The sequence below is a fragment of the Oryzias latipes genome, chromosome 13, assembly GCF_053564925.1.
Source record: "Oryzias latipes strain Hd-rR chromosome 13, Olatipes_Hd-rR_3.1".
In the NCBI taxonomy this organism is placed as follows: domain Eukaryota; kingdom Metazoa; phylum Chordata; class Actinopteri; order Beloniformes; family Adrianichthyidae; genus Oryzias; species Oryzias latipes.
The window spans coordinates 36,502,546-36,526,282 of record NC_136249.1 but is presented as its reverse complement, the minus strand read 5'-3'; the positions used below and the strand labels follow the sequence as shown (position 1 = coordinate 36,526,282).

Here is a 23,737-nt window from a genome sequence, read left to right as displayed (position 1 = left end):
TACGTGTTATTTTTAAACTGACTTAACTAAAAAAAGATTTATCTTAACTGAAGCAAATAATTAAGTTAGATCAAAGTATAAAGTTTATCTTTCCAACATCCATATGTGGTCTTATCACCCTCTCACGGTGGAAAAAGTATTATCTGAGCTTCTTCATCCACTAAATCATCTTCAAATGGACACGCCATGCTGCTTCACCTCTCTGAAAACAAACTAACCTTCAACTAAACCTGCTCCAGACCAGGTTATGTTCAGAGCATGAGTTGCTATGGCAACCTGACATATCCTGAAACATACCTCCATTTGTGGAACCTAAAGCTGAGGTTATCAACTTCCTTAGCCTCAAACTTACCGTGGGAGCTAGCATAACCTGCTTTCTGGAATACCCCCCAGGAAAGGCCGCTTGATGGCAGTCTGAATACAGACCAGACTCAAGGTTCAGGACTCGGTCCGGATCAAACTTTTACAGTCTGAAGGCGCCCTGTCAGCTTCATACTCTTATTTTGAAACTCTAACATGGCATCTCAAGCTTCCGTTTGGTTTGGAGAGAATCTGTCAAATGGATCAGGGTTCCAACAGTCCTGCTGTCCATCTCTGCTCAGTCTGCAGACCTGGACAATAACAGAGTTTCTTTGTCTAAAGTGGGGTTCAACGGTCAGGTCGCTGGTTCGATTTCCTGCCATCCTGTTCAGAGGAGAATTGGATGTTTTTTTTCTGCAGGTCTGAGGAAGTCGGACCTCCAATCCATGAACTGAGCGATTGTCTCATGTCAGGATGTTTGTGTCTCTGACCAGCAGGTGGCAGCCTCACCTGCATCACATTTCAGTGGGCGGGGGGAGAACCAGTGGGCGGGAACGAAGCCTAAAATTCTGAGCTGCTGCTTCATTCTGTTCACCTGCAGCTCCTGGAGGTCCAGCTTCTCTGCAGCGGCTCACAGGTGAGGAAGAGGAACTTTGTCTGGACTCAGAAACTTTTCAACATTTCTGATCTTTGAGTTTAAAAAATGATTTCAAGTCTGATGAAGAACAGCGGCACTTTCTTACCAACTATTTCACACAGAGAACACATGACCAGAGAGTGTGTGTGTTTGTGTGTGTGTTTGTGTGCGTGTCTTGTTCCACAGAACAAAGTAGATGTGCAAGGATGAGGGAGAAGGAGGACAGAAACACACTTATCGCCATGGAAACGAGTCCTGCTAGCAGCTATGGCAGCATTAGCGGTTTACCTGTAAGTGTGACGTTTGACCAGTTTGTCAAAGTTATTTCTGAAAACACAAGACAGGATCGAAAACAGCCAAGAGCTCAGGAGGATTTCCCATGAGGACTCTCTGCTCCAGCAGCTCTGTGGATGTCTGTCCGACCCCCATCTTTATTCAGAATTGGGTTGTCCTGGTTACATGGAGAGTGAAATACCTGCAGGTCACTCGTTTAATAGTTCTTAGTATATCAGTTGATCTCTGCTGTAGCCACAGGAAGGTCTGTCTTTCAGGATGAAATAAGCTCCCATTCCAAACCCTCTCTTCTGTCTGGTGAGGTGATCTGTTCTCCTAATGGAAGACGGAAAAATCCCAACACCACTAATTAAACTGTGTAAAAGAATGATAGGAAAGTAGGTTCATTCAACAATTCCTCCATGTTTATTATTCTAACAGCTGCATTCTCATATCATAAATAGACAATTTCCTTTCCGAGTTTCTGTCTGTAAATCACTTTCACAGTCCTGTTATAGTGGACACTCAGAAGGAAGGACCTGTGGATTCTTCAGTCTGCTTAGGTGTTTTGGTCACAGTGGTCAGGGGAAGTGATCGGTAGGTGGCGATGTCTTCCTCCACAGCAGCCAGCAGCGAGCCGTTTAGGCTGTCGGAAGGCCACATCTATAGCCGTGGTTCTATGTGCAAAATCTCTTTGATCGGATCAAAGATCGGATTAGAACTGAACTGTGTACATGGGCCATTAAAAACTTGATCCGGTTATAACAGACGTTTACATTCGCCACACTATCCGTCAGGATAGATCATTTGGAAACTCTCTAAAATGCCGGAATAATAAACAGACAGACGTGCAGCATAGAGCGAGATGATCTTCTAAACAGGTTTTTATTACCGTTATGATTATTAGGAAGCGCCTGTTCGCTCATCATTTTATTTTTAATCCGTGTGGTCACTGCTTTTTTGTGGCGGAATGGAGCCGGTAGAAGGGTTAGGGTTAGGCTAACACACGCCAACAACAACATTTAGCCATGGATGAACATTAAATCCATGTGGGAAACGCTGCAGTCTGCATCTTTGCTGCACGTAAACATGTGGGGATAACTTCAGCCTTTTTTCTGTCTGGACACGACTGGGAACCCAAATCCACCTGATTGTTGACACGGTTTCTCAGGACCGAGCGGCATTTCTACTTTGAAAAGCTCACACAGCGCCCCAAAGCCGCTCCTCTGCTCTCAGACACAGTTCTACCGGGAGACCCGGTTCTCCGGTTCTCCTGACTTTGGCTGCTTGCTCGCTCAGAGCGGCGGGACGGACTGCACATCAGAGCGCACTCATAACAAGAACAGAACATAGCCCCCTCCCTGCCTGCAAACACAAAGCTGCTGTGATCAGAGACACGTTAGCTGGCGTGGAGCAGCCGGTCGGTCCTGTTGGCGCTCCAAAGCCTTGGAGCCTACTGATGAGCCACCGTCATCAGTAGGTGATCCCCTACTTCTGCTCAGACGTGTCTTTCACCGTCTTCTGGAAGTGGTTTGAAGGTAGATGGATTTAAAGTTGTACATCTTTTAAGAGTCACATGTGGCTGTGATAACAGGTTTGTTATACAGGCAAACTAGTACTGACCATCAGGGTGCACAGGTATTGAAAAGAACGCATTACTGATATCGACAACGGAAAGATGAGTGGTGTCATGTCCGAAGTTATTTAACAAGGTGTGGGGATCAAGGACACGAGACGCTCTTTGAACAACGTTGGTTGACAGCTTGCAAATCTTGAACCGTTCTCCATCCTACTGATGGACGTTGCTTTTTAACGGGAAAATGCGAGTGTTGCACGGCGAATCTTCACACTGCACTATGACCCCTGCTTCTATTAAGTCTGAAAAGACTATTCTAATACCTTCTTTAGCATCAGGTTTTGATGGGTATTGGCGAACACATGGTCTGAAATGGCCTTTTGGTTTATTGTGAACTCACTGTGCTCCTTTAATGAGACCCACATCGGAGCCCCCTTTAGACCACAAGCTATCAGGTAAATCGTTCAGTTCTTTTTCTTCACTTTCTGTCCAAACCACTTCTGGATCTTGAATGTGTAGGTGCCCCTTTCTGGACACAGTCCAGAAAAGAGCCACATTCCTGGCTTGATGTGAACCCAGTCTTTAGCACAATGACACTGCATTACCACACCGCCCAGTTCTTCCCATGTGGCCATGTGAGGTTTTAACATTGAAACGTCTGGGGAAATTGTCATTCTGAAAAGTTTAGACACTTCAGGACTCAAAAGAGTGACATTGGTATCTGCCTGTCCATCTCCATCTTTATTGTGACTTTTTGTCATAGTAAAGATGATTTTTCAGTATTTTGGCTGGTGGCACTTTTTTTAATTTATCCGTGTACTCTTGATCTGGTCCTGGTTTTGTTTTAACCCACATAGTCACATGTAGGTCTTTTGGTTTCCTGTTTGTTGACCCCCACTGACGCTTTTTCTAACAGATTTTCTGGAACATTATGTGGAGATCAGTAATGGTCCACCTCATCATAACTGTGACACACCATTAGATCTTGAAATTCCCGTGTTCTTTTAACCGCTGACTGGGCATGGCGATTGGGGATTGAGCCTAGTCCCAAGGCTACCATGGCATCTCTGCCCAGCAGATTTGCTGGACATTCAGAGGAATACAACATTCTACAGGAATCTCCCTCTGGATCAATCAGCCCGACGGGTTCAGTCAGGGTACAGGAATTAGGTACAAGAACTCTTTTATTTGATGTTCTAACACATGTACATTGCACACTGTTCTACATGCTCCAGAATCACACAAACATGTCATTGTCTCTGACATGTACCGTCAGTCTGATTTCTGGCCTCTCTGTTGTTACAGAAAAGGTTTCCTGCAGGTTTGATTCAGTTTCTTCTAGATCATCTTTTTGTTTGTCACCCTTTTTTCTCTCATCCTCCTGTTCCACGGCCTTTCCCTGGTCTAGTCATGCTGACACGCTGTTGCTTTTGTTGACAATCTTGGGTAAATCGTCCACGCTTGCCACACCTCCAACATGCGTCGTCACTTCTGTCTGCACTTCTTTCTGCACTCGTGTAACCACCAGAACCACGTCCTCTGCTTCTTCCTCTGAAATCACTACGAACGCTTCCGCTCGTCCGCCTTGAACAATACATCACATGCACTCACCATCATTGCTTTCACATTTTCTTCTGACTGCAAACCTTTGAGTAGAATTCACATACTCCTGTAATCCTGCAGCGGGAAACCGGATCAGGTTTTCCTCAACCCATTGCCTGATAGGTGTTCTGGAATTCTGATGTACTGCGTTCTTTACTGTTGCTTGTACACGCCACTCTCTTCCTGATCTTCAGCCAAACCACTATGACTTTAAACACTCCTTCCATACTCTGTTCATGTCATCCTCAATGGTTCATTATCTTTCTGCTTTGTTCTGGTACTTTCAATGTAATTGGGTCTTCTCCTGTCCCTCTGTACTACTCTTTCACCTAATTCTCGCACACGGTTAGTTAGTGTCATGGTTTGAGTTTGTTGTCTTGTTTTTAGGTCTTGTTTTGTCTTGTTTGGTTCTGTTTCCTGTTTTATTTTGAAAGTTCTCCTGTCTTGTCTTGTTTCTTGAGTTTTACTTCCTTTGGTCCCCATCTGCCCTGATCGTGTTCACCTGTGTCTTGTCTGCCCTGTCTGTATATAAGTCTTGTCTCTGCCTTCCTCCTGTGCTGGTCCATTAACTTCTGGTCGTGTGTTTTACGTCATTCCTGTCTAGCGTCCTCGTTTCATGTCCCTCGCCATGCCACAGTGAGTTTTTGTTTTGTGTTTGTCATCCTTCTCTGCAGCGCCTTTTGTTTGTTGGACATTAAACCCTCTAGTCCTGAACCCGTTGGCCTCCCGTCTCTGCGTCTGGGTCCTACCGGCTCTCGAGCCAGCCCCCACACATGACAGTTAGTTCATTAGCCTCATGTGGTAGTGGGCGGTTGTTACCACCCATGGGGTTCCAATTTCCCTCAAAATGACCCCAAACTTTTCCCATTGTGGGCATGCAGGCCCGCTGCAGCTCCTGTCCATTCGGGTGATGTGTGTCCCTAACGGCTTCCTGTACAAACTGCTCTGCATCCTGTGCATAAGAAGTAACTGCTTCCACAGGCTTTTTAAAATCCTCCTGGTTTCATGTTCTATAACCAACATGGTGGGATTATGACCATCACCATGTGGGTTGGGAAGATATTCCCTCTAACACACACATACACTCACTATTTTTTAAACAAATGTGTCCCGCTCACGCCCTGAACTGGCATTAAGTCTTTTTCACTTAGCTCACGCCCCACAGTTCTTTAGAGTCCTCTACCTTGTGACCTCTCATTCTCTCCACGCATTTCACTGTGGTGCAAATCGGCCAAATGGTACTCACCACTCCTGCTCTGCTCCTCGGAGTCCCCTCAACTGTCGGGGTCCCAGTCGGTGAGAGGAAACTCGCCCCGTAAAGGGTGTCAAGCGGTTGCTTACTGAAGCGCACCGGGCGTGGCCATAGTCTTCACGAGGTCCTGACCCCGATTGGACCTCCGCTCAGTTTGGAATCCGGCTCAGAAGGACGTATTTGTCAAGGTTGTTTCTGAAAACACAAGACTGGATCACAAAACAGACACAAGAGCCCAGTATGATGTCCCGCGAGGACTGACACTTTTTGATAATCCTCATTTTTATGATTTTTTTTCTTTAGTTCAAATTATTCAAGTTATAAACCGACCATTAAGGTGTCTCATTATGAGTAGGTGGAGCCTGCCATAGAAACGGTGACTCAGACCGCCTCTGACCAATCACTGCTTAGTGATGCCGTCTGGCTCCAGCATGGCGACTGAATCCACTTCATTTGGTTGGAGCTGGAATAAACCATTTTCTATGGGCGGAGGGTTTCCACACACACTCAGTCCAGTTCTCTAATACCGTTGATGGTTCCAAGTCTGAGATGTTTCTTTGGTGTTTATGGAAACAGGAAGAGAAGGTCTGCTGCATCCTGTCCAGGGAATTTTCAGAGTAACATCTAGATGAGAGGGCAGTCTTTGGACTTTCTGAACGGGTTCATGAAGAGCCATGTTTGGACCATGCAGCAGATCCAGACGTTCTCTTTTATTTTGAAGAGACTGTGTTTGTGGCGGGAAGTCACAGCCTCCACCTTCAGGGTTCTTTGGTTCCCACAACAGGAAAAGGACTCTGAGGCGGTCCTCATCTGCCATCCTTACCAACAATGAGGGCGGGAAGTCTGTGAGCAGAGCGGAGAGCAGGGCAGCGATGAGTGATGAGTCGGCATTCGTGTTTAATCAAGAGCTGAATCTTTCTTTCCTTTCCCAGAATGCACCAGTGTGTGACAGGAACGTCTTCAGCGACAAAGTGACCCGAGTTGGTGAGACCTGGTTTTTGGTGCATGGGTTTAGTTCTGGTGTTAGTTCTGTTCTTCTTTCTGTTCCTCATCAATCTGGTTCTCTTACTCTGATTTTCATCACCGTGTTCTTCATCATCGTGTTCTTCATCACAATGTTCTTCATCCAAATGTTCTTCATCACCATGTTCTTCATCACCATGTTCTTCATCATAATGTTCTTCATCATGAAGAATTTGTTGTTGTTGTAATTGTTGATAGAGGGACCTGTGACGGATAGTTCACTTGTCCAGGTGTTGCAGGGTCACCTGCAGCCCAGCGGGGGAGGACACTTCCTGTTTGCTCCATGAAAGACCTCTCAGTTTTTCTAAACTTACAAACATTTGAAGAAAACTTTATTAATACTTGCACAACAAACACTTCTCACACTGACGGATTTCACTTCCTACATCACCGTTGGGGGGGTTCAGGTGTGAACAGGTGTGCCCTCTCCTGTTTCTGGTCAGACTTTGTGTTGGTGTGGGAGGAGCCTCACTGCTCTAATGAGGACAGCTCAGCGGCTGACCCCACCCACGTGCAGTGGAGGGAGGAGTTTTTGAGAAGGCTGGAGGGTGTTGGACTTCTGCAGGAGAAGGTGAGCAAAACAAACCGACTTCCCCTCTTTCTGAGACGGACAGCTGAACACCTGAAAGTCTGAGTTTGCAGAAGGTTTCTTGTCTAGAAATGTTTCCTTCCAGTCCTGAGCTGTTCCTGTTCTGCATTATCTTAAACTGGACCACTCCAGTAGAACACAGCATGACGGTTCTACTGTCCACAGACGGAGGTCCCCCAGATGAAGAAGAGGGTCTGCTTTGTCCTCCTCAGCGCTCCATGGGACGTCCTCTGCTTCTACGCCGAGGAGATCAGTCTCAGAGTTCCTCTGCAGGTAATCCCGGGTCCTCTGCTGCCGTCCCATTGATGACGGCGTCCTCACACGGATGTCTCTTCACATGGATGCGTCTTCACACGGACCCGTCTGTGTGAGGACATGTCCTCACACGGACGTGTCCTCACACGGACGTGTCCTCACACGGACGTGTCCTCACAGGGACGTGTCCTCACAGGGACGTGTCCTCACAGGGACGTGTCCTCACAGGGACGTGTCCTCACACGGACGTGTCCTCACACGGACGTGTCCTTACAGGGACGTGTTCTCACAGGGACGTGTCCTCTTATGGACGTGTCCTCAAACGAACGTGTCTTCACACAGGGACGTGTCCTCACAAAGACATGTCCTCACACGGACGTGTCCTCACAGGGACATGTCCTCACAAAGACGTGTCCTTCAACGAACATGTCTTCACACAAACGTGTCCTCACACGGACGTGTCCTCACATGGACGTGTCCTCACATGGACGTGTCCTCACACGGACGTGTCCTCACATGGACGTGTCCTCACATGGACGTGTCCTAAAATGGGCATGTCCTCACACGGATGTGTCCTCACACGGATGTGTCCTCACAGAGACGTGTCCTCACAGAGACGTGTCCTCACAGAGACGTGTCCTCACAGGGACGTGTCCTCACATGGACGTGTCCTCACAGAGACGTGTCCTCACAGAGACGTGTCCTCACATGGACGTGTCCTCACATGGACGTGTCCTCACATGGACGTGTCCTCACATGGACGTGTCCTAAAATGGGCATGTCCTCACACGGATGTGTCCTCACACGGATGTGTCCTCACAGAGACGTGTCCTCACAGAGACGTGTCCTCACAGGGACGTGTCCTCACAGGGACGTGTCCTCTTATGGACGTGTCCTCTTATGGACGTGTCCTCTTATGGACGTGTCCTCTTATGGACGTGTCCTTACAGGGACGTGTCCTTACAGGGACGTGTCCTGACAAAGACGTGTCCTCACACGGACGTGTCCTCACACGGACGTGTCCTCACACGGACGTGTCCTCACAAAGACGTGTCCTCACAAAGACGTGTCCTCCAATGAACATGTCCTCACACAGACATGTCCTCACACGGACATGTCCTCACACGGACGTGTCCTCACAGGGACATGTCCTCACAAAGACGTGTCCTTCAACGAACATGTCTTCACACAAACGTGTCCTTACACGGACGTGTCCTCACACGGACGTGTCCTCACACGGACGTGTCCTCACACGGACGTGTCCTCACATGGACGTGTCCTCACATGGACGTGTCCTAAAATGGGCATGTCCTCACACGGATGTGTCCTCACACGGATGTGTCCTCACACGGATGTGTCCTCACAGAGACGTGTCCTCACAGAGACGTGTCCTCACAGGGACGTGTCCTCTTATGGACGTGTCCTCTTATGGACGTGTCCTCTTATGGACGTGTCCTCTTATGGACGTGTCCTTACAGGGACGTGTCCTTACAGGGACGTGTTCTCACAGGGACGTGTCCTGACAAAGACGTGTCCTCACACGGACGTGTCCTCACACGGACGTGTCCTCACAAAGACGTGTCCTCCAATGAACATGTCCTCACACAGACGTGTCCTCACACAGACATGTCCTCACACGGACATGTCATTCACATGGACGTGTCCTCACACGGACGTGTCCTTACAGGGACGTGTTCTCACAGGGACGTGTCCTCTTATGGACGTGTCCTCAAACGACCGTGTCCTCACACAGGGACGTGTCCTCACAAAGACATGTCCTCACACGGACGTGTCCTCACACGGACGTGTCCTCACATGGACGTGTCCTCACACAGACGTGTCCTCACACAGACGTGTCCTTACAGGGACGTGTTCTCACAGGGACGTGTCCTCTTATGGACGTGTCCTCACACATACGTGTCCTCACAGGGACGTGTCCTCACAAAGACATGTCCTCACACGGACGTATCCTCACATGGACGTGTCCTCACACAGGCATGTCCTCACACGGATGTGTCCTCACAGAGACGTGTTCTCACAGGGACGTGTTTTCACAGGGACGTGTCCTCTTATGGACGTGTCCTCACACGAACGTGTCCTCACACAGACGTGTCCTCACACGAACGTGTCCTCACACAGACGTGTCCTCACACGGACGTGTCCTCACAAAGACGTGTCCTCACACGGACGTGTCCTCACAGGGACATGTCCTCACAAAGACGTGTCCTTCAACGAACATGTCTTCACACAAACGTGTCCTTACACGGACGTGTCCTCACACGGACGTGTCCTCACATGGACGTGTCCTCACATGGACGTGTCCTCACATGGACGTGTCCTCACATGGACGTGTCCTCACACAGACGTGTCCTTACAGGGACGTGTCCTCTTATGGACGTGTCCTCTTATGGATGTGTCCTCACAGGGACGTGTCCTCACAAGGACGTGTCCTCACAAAGACATGTCCTCACACGGACGTGTCCTCACATGGATGTGTCCTCACAAAGAAATGTCCTCACACGGATGTGTCCTCACAGGTACGTGTCCTCATAAAGACATGTCCTCACACGGACGTGTCCTCACACGGACGTGTCCTCGCAGGGACGTGTCCCCACAGGGACGTGTCCTCACACAGACATGTCCTCACACGGACATGTCCTCAGACAGACTATCCTCACAGGGACGTGTCCTCACACGCATGTGGCCACATTGTCCACACAGGTGGTCAGCACTTCAGACGTGAACTGGTCTCAGAAGATCCTGTCCAGGCTGTCCCTGCCAAACCCCCTGGTCCAGGATGTGCCCAACCCCCCGCCGGACTTCTACACCTGCCAATTCAGGACCAATAAACTGCAGAGGTGCTCCCCCCCTTCCCTGTCCTCCTCCCTCTTCTATGAGAGGATTGACTCTGTCATATTCAACCACTGTTGTCTGTCTGCAGGTTTTTGGGGAGCGAAAACCAAGAAACCTTTTTCAAGACCACCCAGAGACACCAGGTGGTGAGTTCAGGTGCTTTTCTTTTTGTCCACCAGCATCATGGACAGAGTCCAGCTACCCGAGAAGCCGACAGGGATTCAGCGAGTTCTGAAGATGGGTGGGCGGAGCTTCATGCTGATCCATGTAGCGGAGACCTTCAGTAAGCGAATAACAAAACCAAGGAATCAGCTGGAATCTCCAAGCTTCTCTGGTTAACGGCGTCGGTTTGGTCAGGAGAACCGATACTTTCCTGCAGGAGAACCTGCGGCTTCACTAAGGTTCTTTCATATCTTTTGGATCCGGGCATCACTGAAATTCTGAGCACAAGTCTTTCGGCTGCTCCCTTTAGGGGGCGCCACAGCAGACCGTCTTCCTGTCCTCTGCATCCTCCTCACTGTTCCTCCTCTCAGCGAGTCCAAACATCTCCAGACTGGGTGTTCAGGTTCAAGTCTCTGGAAGCTCCAGGACGGTCCGGGCCCTGTTTCTGGATCAGGGGTGTTGGTTGGGGGTTCATTTCTTTAAAGGTGTGGAGCGGTAAACCAAGATGGCAGGTTTGATTCTGGCTCTGCCCACCTCAGTGTGTTATTGAGCAAGGCAGCGCAGCCTCCATTGGTCCTGGTCAGGTCCTAGCATAATACCCCCGTCACTGTCAGTGGGACTGTCCCTGTGAACTTCAGGAAAGGTGGAGAGGTTCTGTAGAAGTCCAGAACAATTTCTGTGTACAGACGGGGGTGGAGCAGGTTCCACCCAACCAGGATTCAGTTTCCCTGGTTCCTTCAGGAGAAAATATCTGAAATGTGAAATCTTCTCTGAAAAAGGACTGCAGATCGTTCACTTGATCTAGAAGACATGAATGAAGTTTGGTCTCCTGGAATAATTCAGCTGAAAGCTCCTACCGGTCTGACACCGTTTACCGGTTTTACCGGATGAGCCGGCGTCTTTGGATCCGCCAGTGACCCGAGCTTAAAGGTTCAGCAGAACTCTGCAGATGGCCGGTTCCTTCATGTCTTCAATCAGCGGTCCAAACAAACTTGACTATGGTTGTCCAAAAACCACTGCCAACACGTTAGGACCTCAAGGACCCACTGGAGATCAGGGATTTTCTGCATACTTCAGTGATCCACTGATGGGACATTTTTGGTAACTTTTCAAACAAAGAGAAGTTTAAAAACCAAAAGAAAGAACAGATCAGTCTGTGGTCTGCTTTATTTTCTTGTTACGTTAGGGCGAGAGGAAAGAACCTGAGCAAAACTTTGCAGGCGTTTCATCAACGTTCTGGTAGGCACAGCTTTCCACCTCTGCAGCCCTGGGAGATCCGGGATGTGTCCGTCAGCAGGCGGATGCTGCAGAAGCCGACGCCCCTTCCTCAAACAATCTGTGCAAACATGCAAAGATGTCAGTGCAGATAAACGCTGCTCAGCTAAACAAACAGCAGCTCCTCTGATGGAAACTCAGTCCGGTTCCATGCTGTCCTCAGGAGAACTCTGAAGTCTGTTCTCCTTCATTTTCAGAACCAAACTGCAGTACCTCTCTCCACCTGTAGGTGTCACAATGACATGTGTCACGTGACTCTGATCATGTGATAGACTGACAGCAGACAGTAACCTCACACAGAACCAGAGGAACCTAGAGAGATTGTGGGCTGGCCATAGAACTCATTCTGAGGCAGGAGTCCGCCTCCTGAGGAACCCGTTTCAGATCAATCGGGTCCAGACAAAGCGGGATGAAGTGTCTCTTGTGTTCCAACAGCTGTATGAGATCCTGGCCAGGACCCCGTACGGTTCTGTGCGGAAGGGGGAGGTGGGGATCGACCGGCTGGTGAACGAAGGGGTCTTCACCGCTGCGTACCCACTGCATGAGGTGAGACCTGAACCCTGATCAGAAACCAGAGGCTTTCCTCTCAGGTCCAGGATCTGTTAACCTCCGTGTGCAGGGTGATTTCCAACTACCCACCCCCCCAGTGGACCCCCAGTCGTTGGGGCTGAGGCAGATCCTTTATGCCTACTGGGCTCGGTGGTCCTGCTGGAGACGATACCAACCTCTAGACCACATCAGAGAGTACTTTGGGGAGAAAGTTGCTCTGTACTTTGCGTGGATCGGTAAGTACGGGTGACCGCCTGCTTCCCAACACCCCCTGCAGCCTCTCAGGTTGCTATGGTAACTGTGTTTGCCCACAGGCGTCTACACTGGCTGGCTGTTACTTTCTGCTCTGGTTGGGACTGTGATATTCTTGATGGGATTTTGGATCATGGCTGTCGATGTTCCAGCGTGAGTACAGAACTTCAGAAGATCTCAGTCCTCATGGAGATCCTTTCAGTGAAGCGGACAGTCCTCAATCAGGACTCGGTAATGATGCTGATGTTTCCACAGGAAGGAGGTGTGCGACAGCGGAAACACCTTCATCATGTGTCCCATCTGCAACATCTGCTCCTACTGGAACTATTCCAACATCTGTCACACCTACAAGGTACCAACCAGTGCTCCAGCCAGGACACCAGGCCGATGGTTTCCTCACGCCATTAGCATCAGGCATTAGCTTTGTGATGCTAGCTGAAGCACTTTGTTTTAGGGGAATCCCAACAGCAGCTCTGTAGGTGGAACTGGACTGGTTCTGGTCGGGTTGGAAGCCTTGAAAGCAGTTTTCAAAAGTCTGATGAGTATTCAGAGCCCAGATTCACAGGTCCGGGTCGCTGTGGTCCTGGTTCAGATGACACCCCCCCCACCCACTGATAAGTCGAGGGGGGGTATGTCATCTGATCTGGCAGGGGGGGGTGTAAAGGAGTGTGAGGGTAAAGGAGGAGTTAGCAGATTGTCAGAATCTTTTGTGTTTGTGAACGCTGAGTCCAGGTTCTCTTTTGGGTCCCTGTAGATCCTTTCAAGCAAAGGTCAAGGGGGGCGGTCGTCTCACACACAGCTTCCAGCTCCTCCAGGGGGGAAGGTTGTGGAGGATGTGTAGGGGAATGTGTTTGATGTGAAGAGAGCGGCTCTGACCGTCGGCTCTGTGAGGTTACCGTTGCTGTTCCTGCAGGCGGGTCTGCTGTTCGACAACGCAGGGACAGTCTTTCTCAGCGTCTTCATGTCTCTGTGGGCTGTCACCTTCCTGGAGTACTGGAAGAGGACTTCCTCTGCTCTGTCCCACCGCTGGGACTGTTCGGACTTCCAGGACATCGCGGTGAGACCCCGTCTGACCCGCCCACCACCTGAAAACCATCAGAGCTTAAACTGGCCCTCCATCTTCGTCAGGAGCGTCCTCGTCCAGAGTTTACCGCCATGGCGCCAATGACCACAAGGAACCCGATAACTGGAGCAGAAGAGCCGTACTTTCCTGAGAAGAAGAGGCTCAACAGAACCCTGACAGGCTGCATGGTCATCGTCCTCATGGTGAGTCTTCTGATCCAACAGAACATGGTCTACCTGCAAAGCTCTGATCAGCTCTTCAGGGATTCCTGATGCACTGGAACCAATATTTCTGACCCAAACAGGGTTCTTTTTAGGGAGATTCTTTTTCTCTAAAACTGTGGGGGGGTTTCAAGACCAATGGGGGGTTGTTCTACGAAGGAGGGACTCAGGGTAAAGCTTGATCATTTTATGTATTTATTTGGAGTAATTTGGCTTCTGGTCGCGGCGTTTCAGCTCATAGACGTTGTTTGAAAAGGGCTCCTCCATCAGCTCCTCCACTCTCCACTCCTCCTGGTGGAGCTCCGTAGTGTGGACCAGATGAGACGTTCCTTCAAACTTCACCTCCACAGCTACAGAATGACAGTAGATAAGGAGAAGAGGGCGGAAGGCTCCCTCACCAACAGGTGATCGCTTCAGAGCTAGATGGAAGAGCTTTCCAGTCTGATCCGGATGACCGGCGAACAGACTAACCTTGCCGAAGACGCCAACTTTCATATGGATGGTTACATCATTACAGGCAGAGACAGTCAAAATGCAGAGGTTGGTTGGGGGCGGAGTTTGCATGGGCATAAAGCAGGCCTTCTTATTCCCGGTCCTGGAGATCTACCACCCTGACTGTCTGCACCTGGTCCAGGTAATCAGCAGCAGGCGGTTCAGGGAGATCTGGAAAACAGGAACCAGGAATGAGCAGGCCTGCTGTAGGCAGGAATTCCACCTTAAGGGAAACGGAAAGCTGCAAATGTTATGAACTAATGACTTTCAGACCCAGTTTCCTCCCACAGAATTTACACAAAGAACCCTCATCTTGATGTGTCCCCCTCCCCCCAGACTTGAACCTAGATCTAGAGAGCACAAGAGAGAGTCACAGCAGGGCCAGTCAGCGTTCCCAGTGGGCGTTTTCGACTGATGTGATATTTCCACACACCGTTCTAGTCTGAAACCAGTTTACTGCAACAAGGGGTCAGAACAAACTGGATCTTGGTTCCAGATACATTACTAGAACAGACATCTAAACACCACGTCCATCACTTGGACTATCAGGCAGATATTGACCAGAACAGTGACTGGTAAAGATCTGGACATGCTCTCAGACCGCCACACCTCCCACATCATGATTAATGAAACATAAACACGGAACCATCTACTCTAATGACTAAGAGTGGGTCACTAAGAACCCGAAAGAGCATGAAGATGAGGTTTCTCCAGAGAGGAGGTTCATGACTCCATGAGGCAGCGGCAGGAAGTGGGTCTTCATCACGGTCAGAGCAGCTGATCTCCTCCATGTGTGCAGGTGTCTGTGGTGCTGATGTTCCTCATCGCCATCATTCTCTACCGCACCATCCTCAGCATCATCATCCACAGGTCCAACAACAGCTTCTTCAGCGTCTCTGTGAGTACATGCCTGACAGGAAGAGCGGCCCGGTTCATTCTGCAGCGTCACGTCTCCTTCGTCTTCTGCCTTTCAGGCTGGGAGGATTGCCAGTCTATCCGGATCAGTGTTGAACCTCCTTCTGATTCTCCTGTTGTCCAGAGTTTACACCTCCCTGGCCCACCTCCTTACCCGCTGGGGTGAGTTACCCTCTATTCACCCGCAGACGATGGAGGCAGAAAGTCCTTTATTTGTTCTGATGGTTTCCTCTGGTGCTCACTGAAAAGGTCCAGCAGTCACACCGGATCTTTGATGTTCTGGAAGGTTCTGTGTGTGAGTCTGGACTATACTTGGTCCTCCTGAACCTCATGTCTTGTCCTCCTCCTATCAGAGATGCATCGCACTCAGAGCAAATATGAAGACATGTTCATCCTCAAGGTCTTTGTCTTCCAGTTTGTTAACTTCTACTCCTCTCCAGTTTACATTGCTTTCTTCAAAGGCAGGTAAGAGCCAATCAATGTACACAACGTCTTGTCACATGACCCGTGAACCCACAGACTGAGGCCATGTCTTTGTGTTGCAGGTTTGTTGGTTACCCCGGAAACTATAAGTCTCTGTTTGGAGTTCGCAACGAAGACGTAAGTGTCTCTGTGTTTGACATGAAGACATGAGTGTCTCTGTGTTTGACATGAAGACATGAGTGTCTCTGTGTTTGACATAAAGACATGAGTGTCTCTGTGTTTGACATGTGTGTCTGCTGGTGTCGTATTTTGAAGGTTCTCGTTCATGAAGGTCGAAGGTTTCTGATGATTTTGTCAATGGATCAGGATCCAGTTTTGGTCCAACAGGGTCTTACGTATGACTTTGTCTCTGAAACAGAGATGAATCCAATGTCTATGAGTTTGTTTATGGTACAGTCCACCGCAGCGCCATCATGTTCGCGTACTTCCTGTCTTGATTCCTCCGCAGTCAGGAATGTTTGAAAGCAGCAGGATAATGAATCTCTTTGATGCTGAACACTGACACGCGTGTTTGGGGGGAATAATGTGACGGCAGGTCGACCAGAGTTTCTGAGCCCATGCTGCACACAGAGGTGAACCCAACCCTGTCTGGCTGGTACCGCTCGGCCTCCCACACAGGTGCAGGCTCCTTCCTACCCACTGAGGTGGCGCTCCACGTCCCAGTGGATGGATGACCGCTCAAATGACACGGCATTGGCTCTTTAGGGTCCTTTGAGAAGGGCATTCCACCTCGTCTCTTTGGGACGTGCTCGTCTAGGTTCTGTGGGATTTGGGGCTGGCTCCAGAAAGGACCCAGGTGACGTCAGGCCAAGTGATTTAGCGGACCTGACCTTCAATTGTTCTATGAGTGTCATTCCAACTGATTGGTCTGATTGTCACCTGGCTTTAAATGTCTGCCATGGGGACCCAGACAGCTGAGCTCCTTTGGCTCCAGTCATCCAACATGGAAGCCACTGAGGAGTCGCTCCCTCCTGATCCCAGCCCCCGGTGGTCTTTGGAGAAACGGCAACATTTGGTTCTTCTTTGTTTTTCAAATGCAGGAACGGAAGGTTGAAGGTTTGAGACCGACAGAAAGTACAGATAAAAGTGTAGCTAAAGGTTCTCTGCGTTCTGCGGCTGTTTCAGTGCGGAGCAGGAGGATGTCTGATGGAGCTGGCTCAGGAGATGCTGGTCATCATGGTGGGAAAACAGCTGATCAACAACGTCCAGGAGTTCATCTCCCCGTGAGGCCCATCGCCACACACAGACACACGGAGTTTGACACCCGGCTGAATCTGCTGACTCAGCGTTACATTCAAAGAGCTTCGTCTGCGGTCCTGATGATCCGGATCGAGTGTTTTCAGCCAATCAGAAACTGATCCAAAGAGTGTTTGACGACCTGCACACTTCCAGAGGATCAACTGATACAAACTCAGAGGAGTCAATGATCCTTTTCATGAGGTTTTATTATAATGTCAGAGATACCATAAACATGATGATATCTGTTGTGGAGAAATCTTCAACGGTAGTTTTTTATGAAACTGGTTCAAATCGTTGCGTCTGTCAGTCACAGCGTTCCCTAACCCTGCTGACGAGGAGCCGATCAGAGGAACATGGAGAACATTCAGGACCAGGGTTGGGGAACGCAGCTCCGTCAGCACCTTCAGCCTCTCAGGATAAAACCTTAAACCGAGCTACAGAATCAGTCAAAGGAGTAATCAGATTACTGATGAACACACTGATCAGAGGATGAAGAAAACTGAACCTGCAGGACTCTTTATTTGGCAGGAAGGTGATGTCGTGGTGGCAGAGGATGAAGATGAGTCCTCAGGTGAAGAAGAAGGGGGAGGAGCTTTCCCCGTGGGAGGCAGACTACCAGCTGCTGGTCTGTGAGGGCCTCTTCGGGGAATACCTGGAGATGGGTGAGTCGTGCAGCTTCTTCTCCTGAAGGGGCAGACACCTGTCTCACTGGACGCTGGTCTGACCTCTGAGCTCTACGGATGTTTAGGGTTCATAGTTCTGCAGGAACCTGAAGAAATCCCCTTTTGTGGTTGAGTCAGATCTTGGAAAAGGTTCTCACTCCTTTGCAGAACAGACGTTAGGACGTGAACATCTGACTGACAGCGCCCCCTGCTGGTGTCAGCTCCCCTCTGACCGTCTTTGCCCTCCTCAGTGCTGCAGTTTGGCTTCGTCACCATCTTCGTGGCGGCGTGTCCTCTGGCTCCTCTCTGCGCTCTCATCAATAACTGGCTGGAGATTCGCTTGGACGCTCAGAAGTTTGTGACTGAATATCGCCGCCCGGTGGTGGAACGAGCTCAGGACATCGGCATCTGGTTTCCCATCCTGCAGTTCATCACACACACGGCGGTCCTCAGCAACGTGAGTTGTGTGGTCCTGATCCGGAGCAGGTCTGTCTGTTTGTGCGCTTTAACCTCCTGTCTGCAGGCCTTCCTCATCGCCTTCACCTCCTCTTTTGTGCCGCGGTTGTACTTCCGCTACACCAAAGACAGCTCACTCAGTGGCTACACCAACTTCACTCTGGCCACATCGCCACACAGCTTCAACCAGCAGCACCTGAACACATCATGCAGGTACACACTCTACAGGGGCGGTGGTGGGAATGAATGATGGACGGATGATGGATGGATGAATGGATAAATGATGGATGATGGATGGATGGATGATTGGATGTTGGATGGATGGATGGATGGATGGATGGATAAATGAGGGATGGATGATGGATGGATGGATGATGGATGGATGATGGATGGATGATGGATGGATGGATGGATGATGGATGATGGATGATGGATGGATGATTGGATGTTGGATGGATGGATGGATGGATGGATGGATAAATGAGGGATGGATGATGGATGGATGGATGATGGATGGATGATGGATGGATGATGGATGGATGGATGGATGATGGATGATGGATGATGGATGGATGATTGGATGTTAGATGGATGGATGGATGGTGGATGGATGATGGATGGATGATGGATGGATGAATGGATAAATGATGGATGGATGATGGATGATGGATGGATGGATGGATGATGGATGGATGATGGATGGATGAATGGATAAATGATGGATGGATGATGGATGATGGATGATTGGATGGATGGATGATGGATGGATGATGGATGATGGATGGATGGATGATGGATGGATGAATGGATGGATGATGGATGGATGAATGGATAAATGATGGATGGATGATGGATGATTGGATGGATGGATGGATGGATAAATGATGGATGATGGATGGATGGATGATTGGATGTTGGATGGATGGATGGATGGATGGATGGATGGATAAATGAGGGATGGATGATGGATGGATGGATGATGGATGGATGGATGATGGATGATGGATGGATGATTGGATGTTAGATGGATGGATGGATGGTGGATGGATGATGGATGGATGATGGATGGATGAATGGATAAATGATGGATGGATGATGGATGATGGATGGATGGATGGATGATGGATGGATGATGGATGGATGAATGGATAAATGATGGATGGATGATGGATGATGGATGATTGGATGGATGGATGATGGATGGATGATGGATGATGGATGATTGGATGGATGGATGATGGATGGATGAATGGATAAATGATGGATGGATGATGGATGATGGATGGATGGATAAATGAGGGATGGATGGATGGATGATGGATGGATGATGGATGGATGGATGGATGGATGAATGGATAAATGATGGATGATGGATGGATGGATGATGGATGATGGATGGATGGATGGATGGATGATTGGATGTTGGATGGATGGATGGATGGATGGATGGATGGATAAATGAGGGATGGATGGATGGATGATGGATGGATGATGGATGGATGATGGATGATGGATGATGGATGGATGATTGGATGTTAGATGGATGGATGGATGGATGGATAAATGAGGGATGGATGATGGATGGATGGATGGATGATGGATGGATGATGGATGGATGATGGATGGATGAATGGATAAATGATGGATGGATGATGGATGATGGATGGATGGATGGATGATGGATGGATGATGGATGGATGAATGGATAAATGATGGATGGATGATGGATGATGGATGATTGGATGGATGGATGGATGGATAAATGAGGGATGGATGGATGGATGATGGATGGATGATGGATGGATGGATGGATGGATGATTGGATGTTGGATGGATGGATGGATGGATGGATAAATGAGGGATGGATGATGGATGGATGGATGATGGATGGATGATGGATGGATATATGGATGGATGAATGGATAAATGAGGGATGGATGGATGGATGATGGATGGATATATGGATGGATGGATGATGGATGGATGGAGGGATGGATAAATGATGGATGGATGATGGATTGATGATGGATGGATGGATGGATAAATGAGCGATGGATGATGGATGGATGGATGGATGGATGATTGATGGATGATGGACGGATGATGGATTGATGATGGACGGATGATGGACGGATGATGGATTGATGATGGACGGATGATGGATTGATGATGGATGGATGAATGGATAAATGAGGGATGGATGATGGATTGATGATGGGTGGATGGATGGATAAATGAGCGATGGATGATGGATGGATGGATGGATGATTGATGGATGATGGACGGATGATGGATTGATGATGGACGGATGAATGGATAAATGAGCGATGGATGATGGATGGATGGATGGATGATGGATGGATGATGGATATTTGGATGGATGATGGATGGATGATGGATGGATGGATGGATGGATGGATGGATGATGGATGGATGGAGGGATGGATAAATGATGGATGGATGATGGATGGATGGATAAATGAGGGATGGATGATGGGTGGATAAATGAGGGATGGATGATGGATGGATGGATGGATAAATGAGGGATGGATGATGGATGGATGGATGGATGATGGATGGATGGATCTATGGATAAATGAGGGATGGATGATGGATGGATGGATGGATAAATGAGGGATGGATGGATGATGGATGGATAAATGAAGTGGATGATGGATGGATGGATGGATAAATGAGGGATGGATGATGGATGGATGGATGGATAAATGAGGGATGGATGATGGATGGATGGATGGATGGATGGATGGATAAATGAGGGATGGATGATGGATGGATGGATGAATGGATGATTGATGATTGATGGATGATGGATGGATGGATGGATGATGGATGGATGATGGGTGGATAAATGAGGGATGGATGGATGATGGATGATTGATGATTGATGGATGGATGATGGATGGATGGATGGATGATGGATGGATGATGGGTGGATAAATGAGGGATGGATGGATGATGGATGGATAAATGAGGTGGATGATGGATGGATGGATGGATGAATGGATGAATGGATAAATGAGGGATGGATGATGGATGGATGATGGATGGATGATGGATGGATGGATGGATGGATGGATGGATGATGGATGGATGGATGGATGGATGGATGGATGGATGGATGGATGATGGATGGATGGATGGATGGATGGATGGATAAATGAGGGATGGATGATGGATGGATGGATGATGGATGGATGGATAAATGAGGGATGGATGGATGATGGATGGATAAATGAGGTGGATGATGGATGGATGGATGGATGGATGAATGGATGAATGGATAAATGAGGGATGGATGATGGATGGATGGATGGATAAATGAGGGATGGATGAATGGATAAATGAGGGATGGATGGATGATGGATGGATGGATGATGGATGGATGGATGGATGATGGATGGATGGATGATGGATGGATGGATAAATGAGGGATGGATGATGGATGGATGGATGGATGATGGATGGATGGATGGATGAATGGATGAATGGATAAATGAGAGATGGATGATGGATGGATGGATGGATGGATGGATGGATGATGGATGGATGGATGGATGGATGATGGATGGATGGATGGATGAATGGATGAATGGATAAATGAGAGATGGATGATGGATGGATGATGGATGGATGGATGATGGATGGATGAATGGATGATTGATGATTGATGGATGGATGATTGATGATTGATGATTGATGGATGGATGATGGATGGATGGATGATGGATGGATGATGGGTGGATAAATGAGGGATGGATGGATGATGGATGGATGGATGGATGGATGGATGGATGGATGGATGGATGGATGAAAATGACCCGTACTGCTGCTGTCCTCCTCTGCAGGTATCGGGGCTTCAGGGACGTGAAAGGGGACTTCTTGCCGGAGTACTTCCACCTGCTGGCCATTCGCCTGGGCTTCATCATCATTTTCGAGGTCAGTCTGTTCTTGGTCATGTGAATGTGTTTCAGATCTGGTAAAACTTCTCCGTTAAGGTTCTGGTGGCCTGATCATCTCCTTCTCCCAGCATGTGGTCTTCTTCGTCGGTTCCCTGATTGACATGATGGTTCCAGACATTCCTGAGGAGGTGGAGATGAAGATGAAGAGGGAGCACTACATGGCTAAGGAGGCTCTGGCTGAGAACCAGGTGCGTCTGCTCTTTGAGGACTTCTTCTTTGGTTCTGGTTGGGGTCACTTCAGTGTTTGCTCTGTGTTTGCAGTCTTTGGGGAAGATCAAGATTCCAGGTCAGCAGATTGATGTTTTGACAGATGTGCTGCAAAGCTGTGGATCCAGGTTCTCCTCTCCCCAGAGTGACTGTCCTCCTCTGGATCAAAGGGAGGTTCCAAAGAACCAGAACCAAAGCGCAGCTACTGAGAAGAAAGACATCTAACATGGTTTCTCCTCCTGAGTGAGACTCGGACTAAACCGAGAGTGGATCCACTATAGAAGAACTCGAGGAACGTTGGACCTTTATAGCTCAGAAACTACTGGACCTCAGGAGAAACCTTTAGATAAAGTCTGCAAAATACCAAACTTCCTAAGCCTTCTTCATGAGACCTGCTGCAGCATCACAGATTCTTCCTCTCTTCAGTGGATCTACAGGACGTCAGCCATCAAGTTGAACAAAAATATTCCTCAAAACGTCCCAAGGTTCACCTGAAGGTCTCTGAACTGTTCTCCTCCAAGACCTGCAGACCTGCTGAATGCCTGATCCAGAGATGGAGGAGTCTGCTTTATGAACATGGAGGTCTTCAGTTTTCTGAACGGGACAGAATTCCAATGATCGGTCCATGACATCCGCCTCCAAAGGACCGTGAAACCTCGACCTTCAGCCGGGTCAACCCAGTAATCAGAACCAGAAGTACAAGCCCCAAACCAGCTGCAAGGTTTAATGACCAAAGAGAAGGTGGACAGGTATCCCATCTGGCCCGATCCAAATCAATTCATTTCCGTTTTATTTCTATAGCCCAATGTTACAACAACAGTCGTCTCAATGGGCTTCATACCGGTATGAGAACATAAAGTCATGGAGTTCAAAAGGTAATGGCCAAACTAAGCTAAACTGGCATCTCTGCCCTTAGACCCTCCTCTGTGAGGAATAACTCCTAAAAAAACAGATTCCAGGAAAAAAACGAGGAAACCTCAGGGGTGCCCACATGAAGGAGGGATCCTCCCCCAGGACGGACAGGCGATTTACCAGAACTTTTAGAGAAGAATTAACTTATCTAACCCTACAACTACAGATATAAAGTCCAGCAGACGAGCTTCATCCAGATGGAACTGGGGGACGGCTGGGGGTGCCAGACGAGCCTGAGGGGGGGTCCACAGCCAACTGTAGGAGCAGAGAGGAGGTCCACGGTCAGGGAGTTGAGGCTATTTAATCTGAGAGGCTGGTTGTTCCGTTGAGGGGCGTCTTTCTTCGATGATGTTACGTTCATTGGCTCAAACCCTCCAAAGTGCCCATTGAGAAAGTCCTCTTCCTCCTCAGGAAGGGTCTGTGGAGCTGCTTAGTGTCTTTGAACAGTGTAAACAAAGTAACTCTACAATGTGCTTTGAACAAATAAAGTCTGCAACAGTCATGTGTGA

General features: G+C 48.7%; 1 protein-coding gene across 1 annotated transcript; it reads left to right on the top strand.

The window, feature by feature from the left end:
* Positions 1-803: 803 nt before the first annotated feature.
* ano7 (anoctamin 7) lies at positions 804-23,737 on the top strand. The gene is made up of 24 exons (XM_023961888.2): positions 804-937; positions 1,124-1,227; positions 6,573-6,624; positions 7,107-7,234; positions 7,418-7,525; positions 10,229-10,365; positions 10,449-10,506; positions 12,233-12,343; positions 12,417-12,582; positions 12,661-12,751; positions 12,854-12,950; positions 13,512-13,655; positions 13,727-13,864; positions 15,174-15,272; positions 15,349-15,451; positions 15,643-15,754; positions 15,835-15,889; positions 16,898-16,995; positions 17,540-17,673; positions 17,925-18,130; positions 18,197-18,342; positions 21,996-22,086; positions 22,178-22,297; positions 22,371-23,737. The coding sequence occupies exons 2-24, from the start codon at positions 1,144-1,146 to the stop codon at positions 22,539-22,541; spliced, it is 2,649 nt and encodes an 882-aa protein (XP_023817656.1). The 5' UTR covers positions 804-937; positions 1,124-1,143; the 3' UTR covers positions 22,542-23,737.

Bases quoted from the DNA above. Each gene is read 5' to 3' on its own strand.
- ano7 (XM_023961888.2), top strand. From the start codon at position 1,144: ATGAGGGAGAAGGAGGACAGAAACACACTTATCGCCATGGAAACGAGT. The intron at 10,507-12,232 runs GTGAGTTCAGGT...GTGTTCCAACAG, and splicing joins CCACCCAGAGACACCAGGTG to CTGTATGAGATCCTGGCCAG. The intron at 12,951-13,511 runs GTACCAACCAGT...CTGTTCCTGCAG, and splicing joins ACATCTGTCACACCTACAAG to GCGGGTCTGCTGTTCGACAA.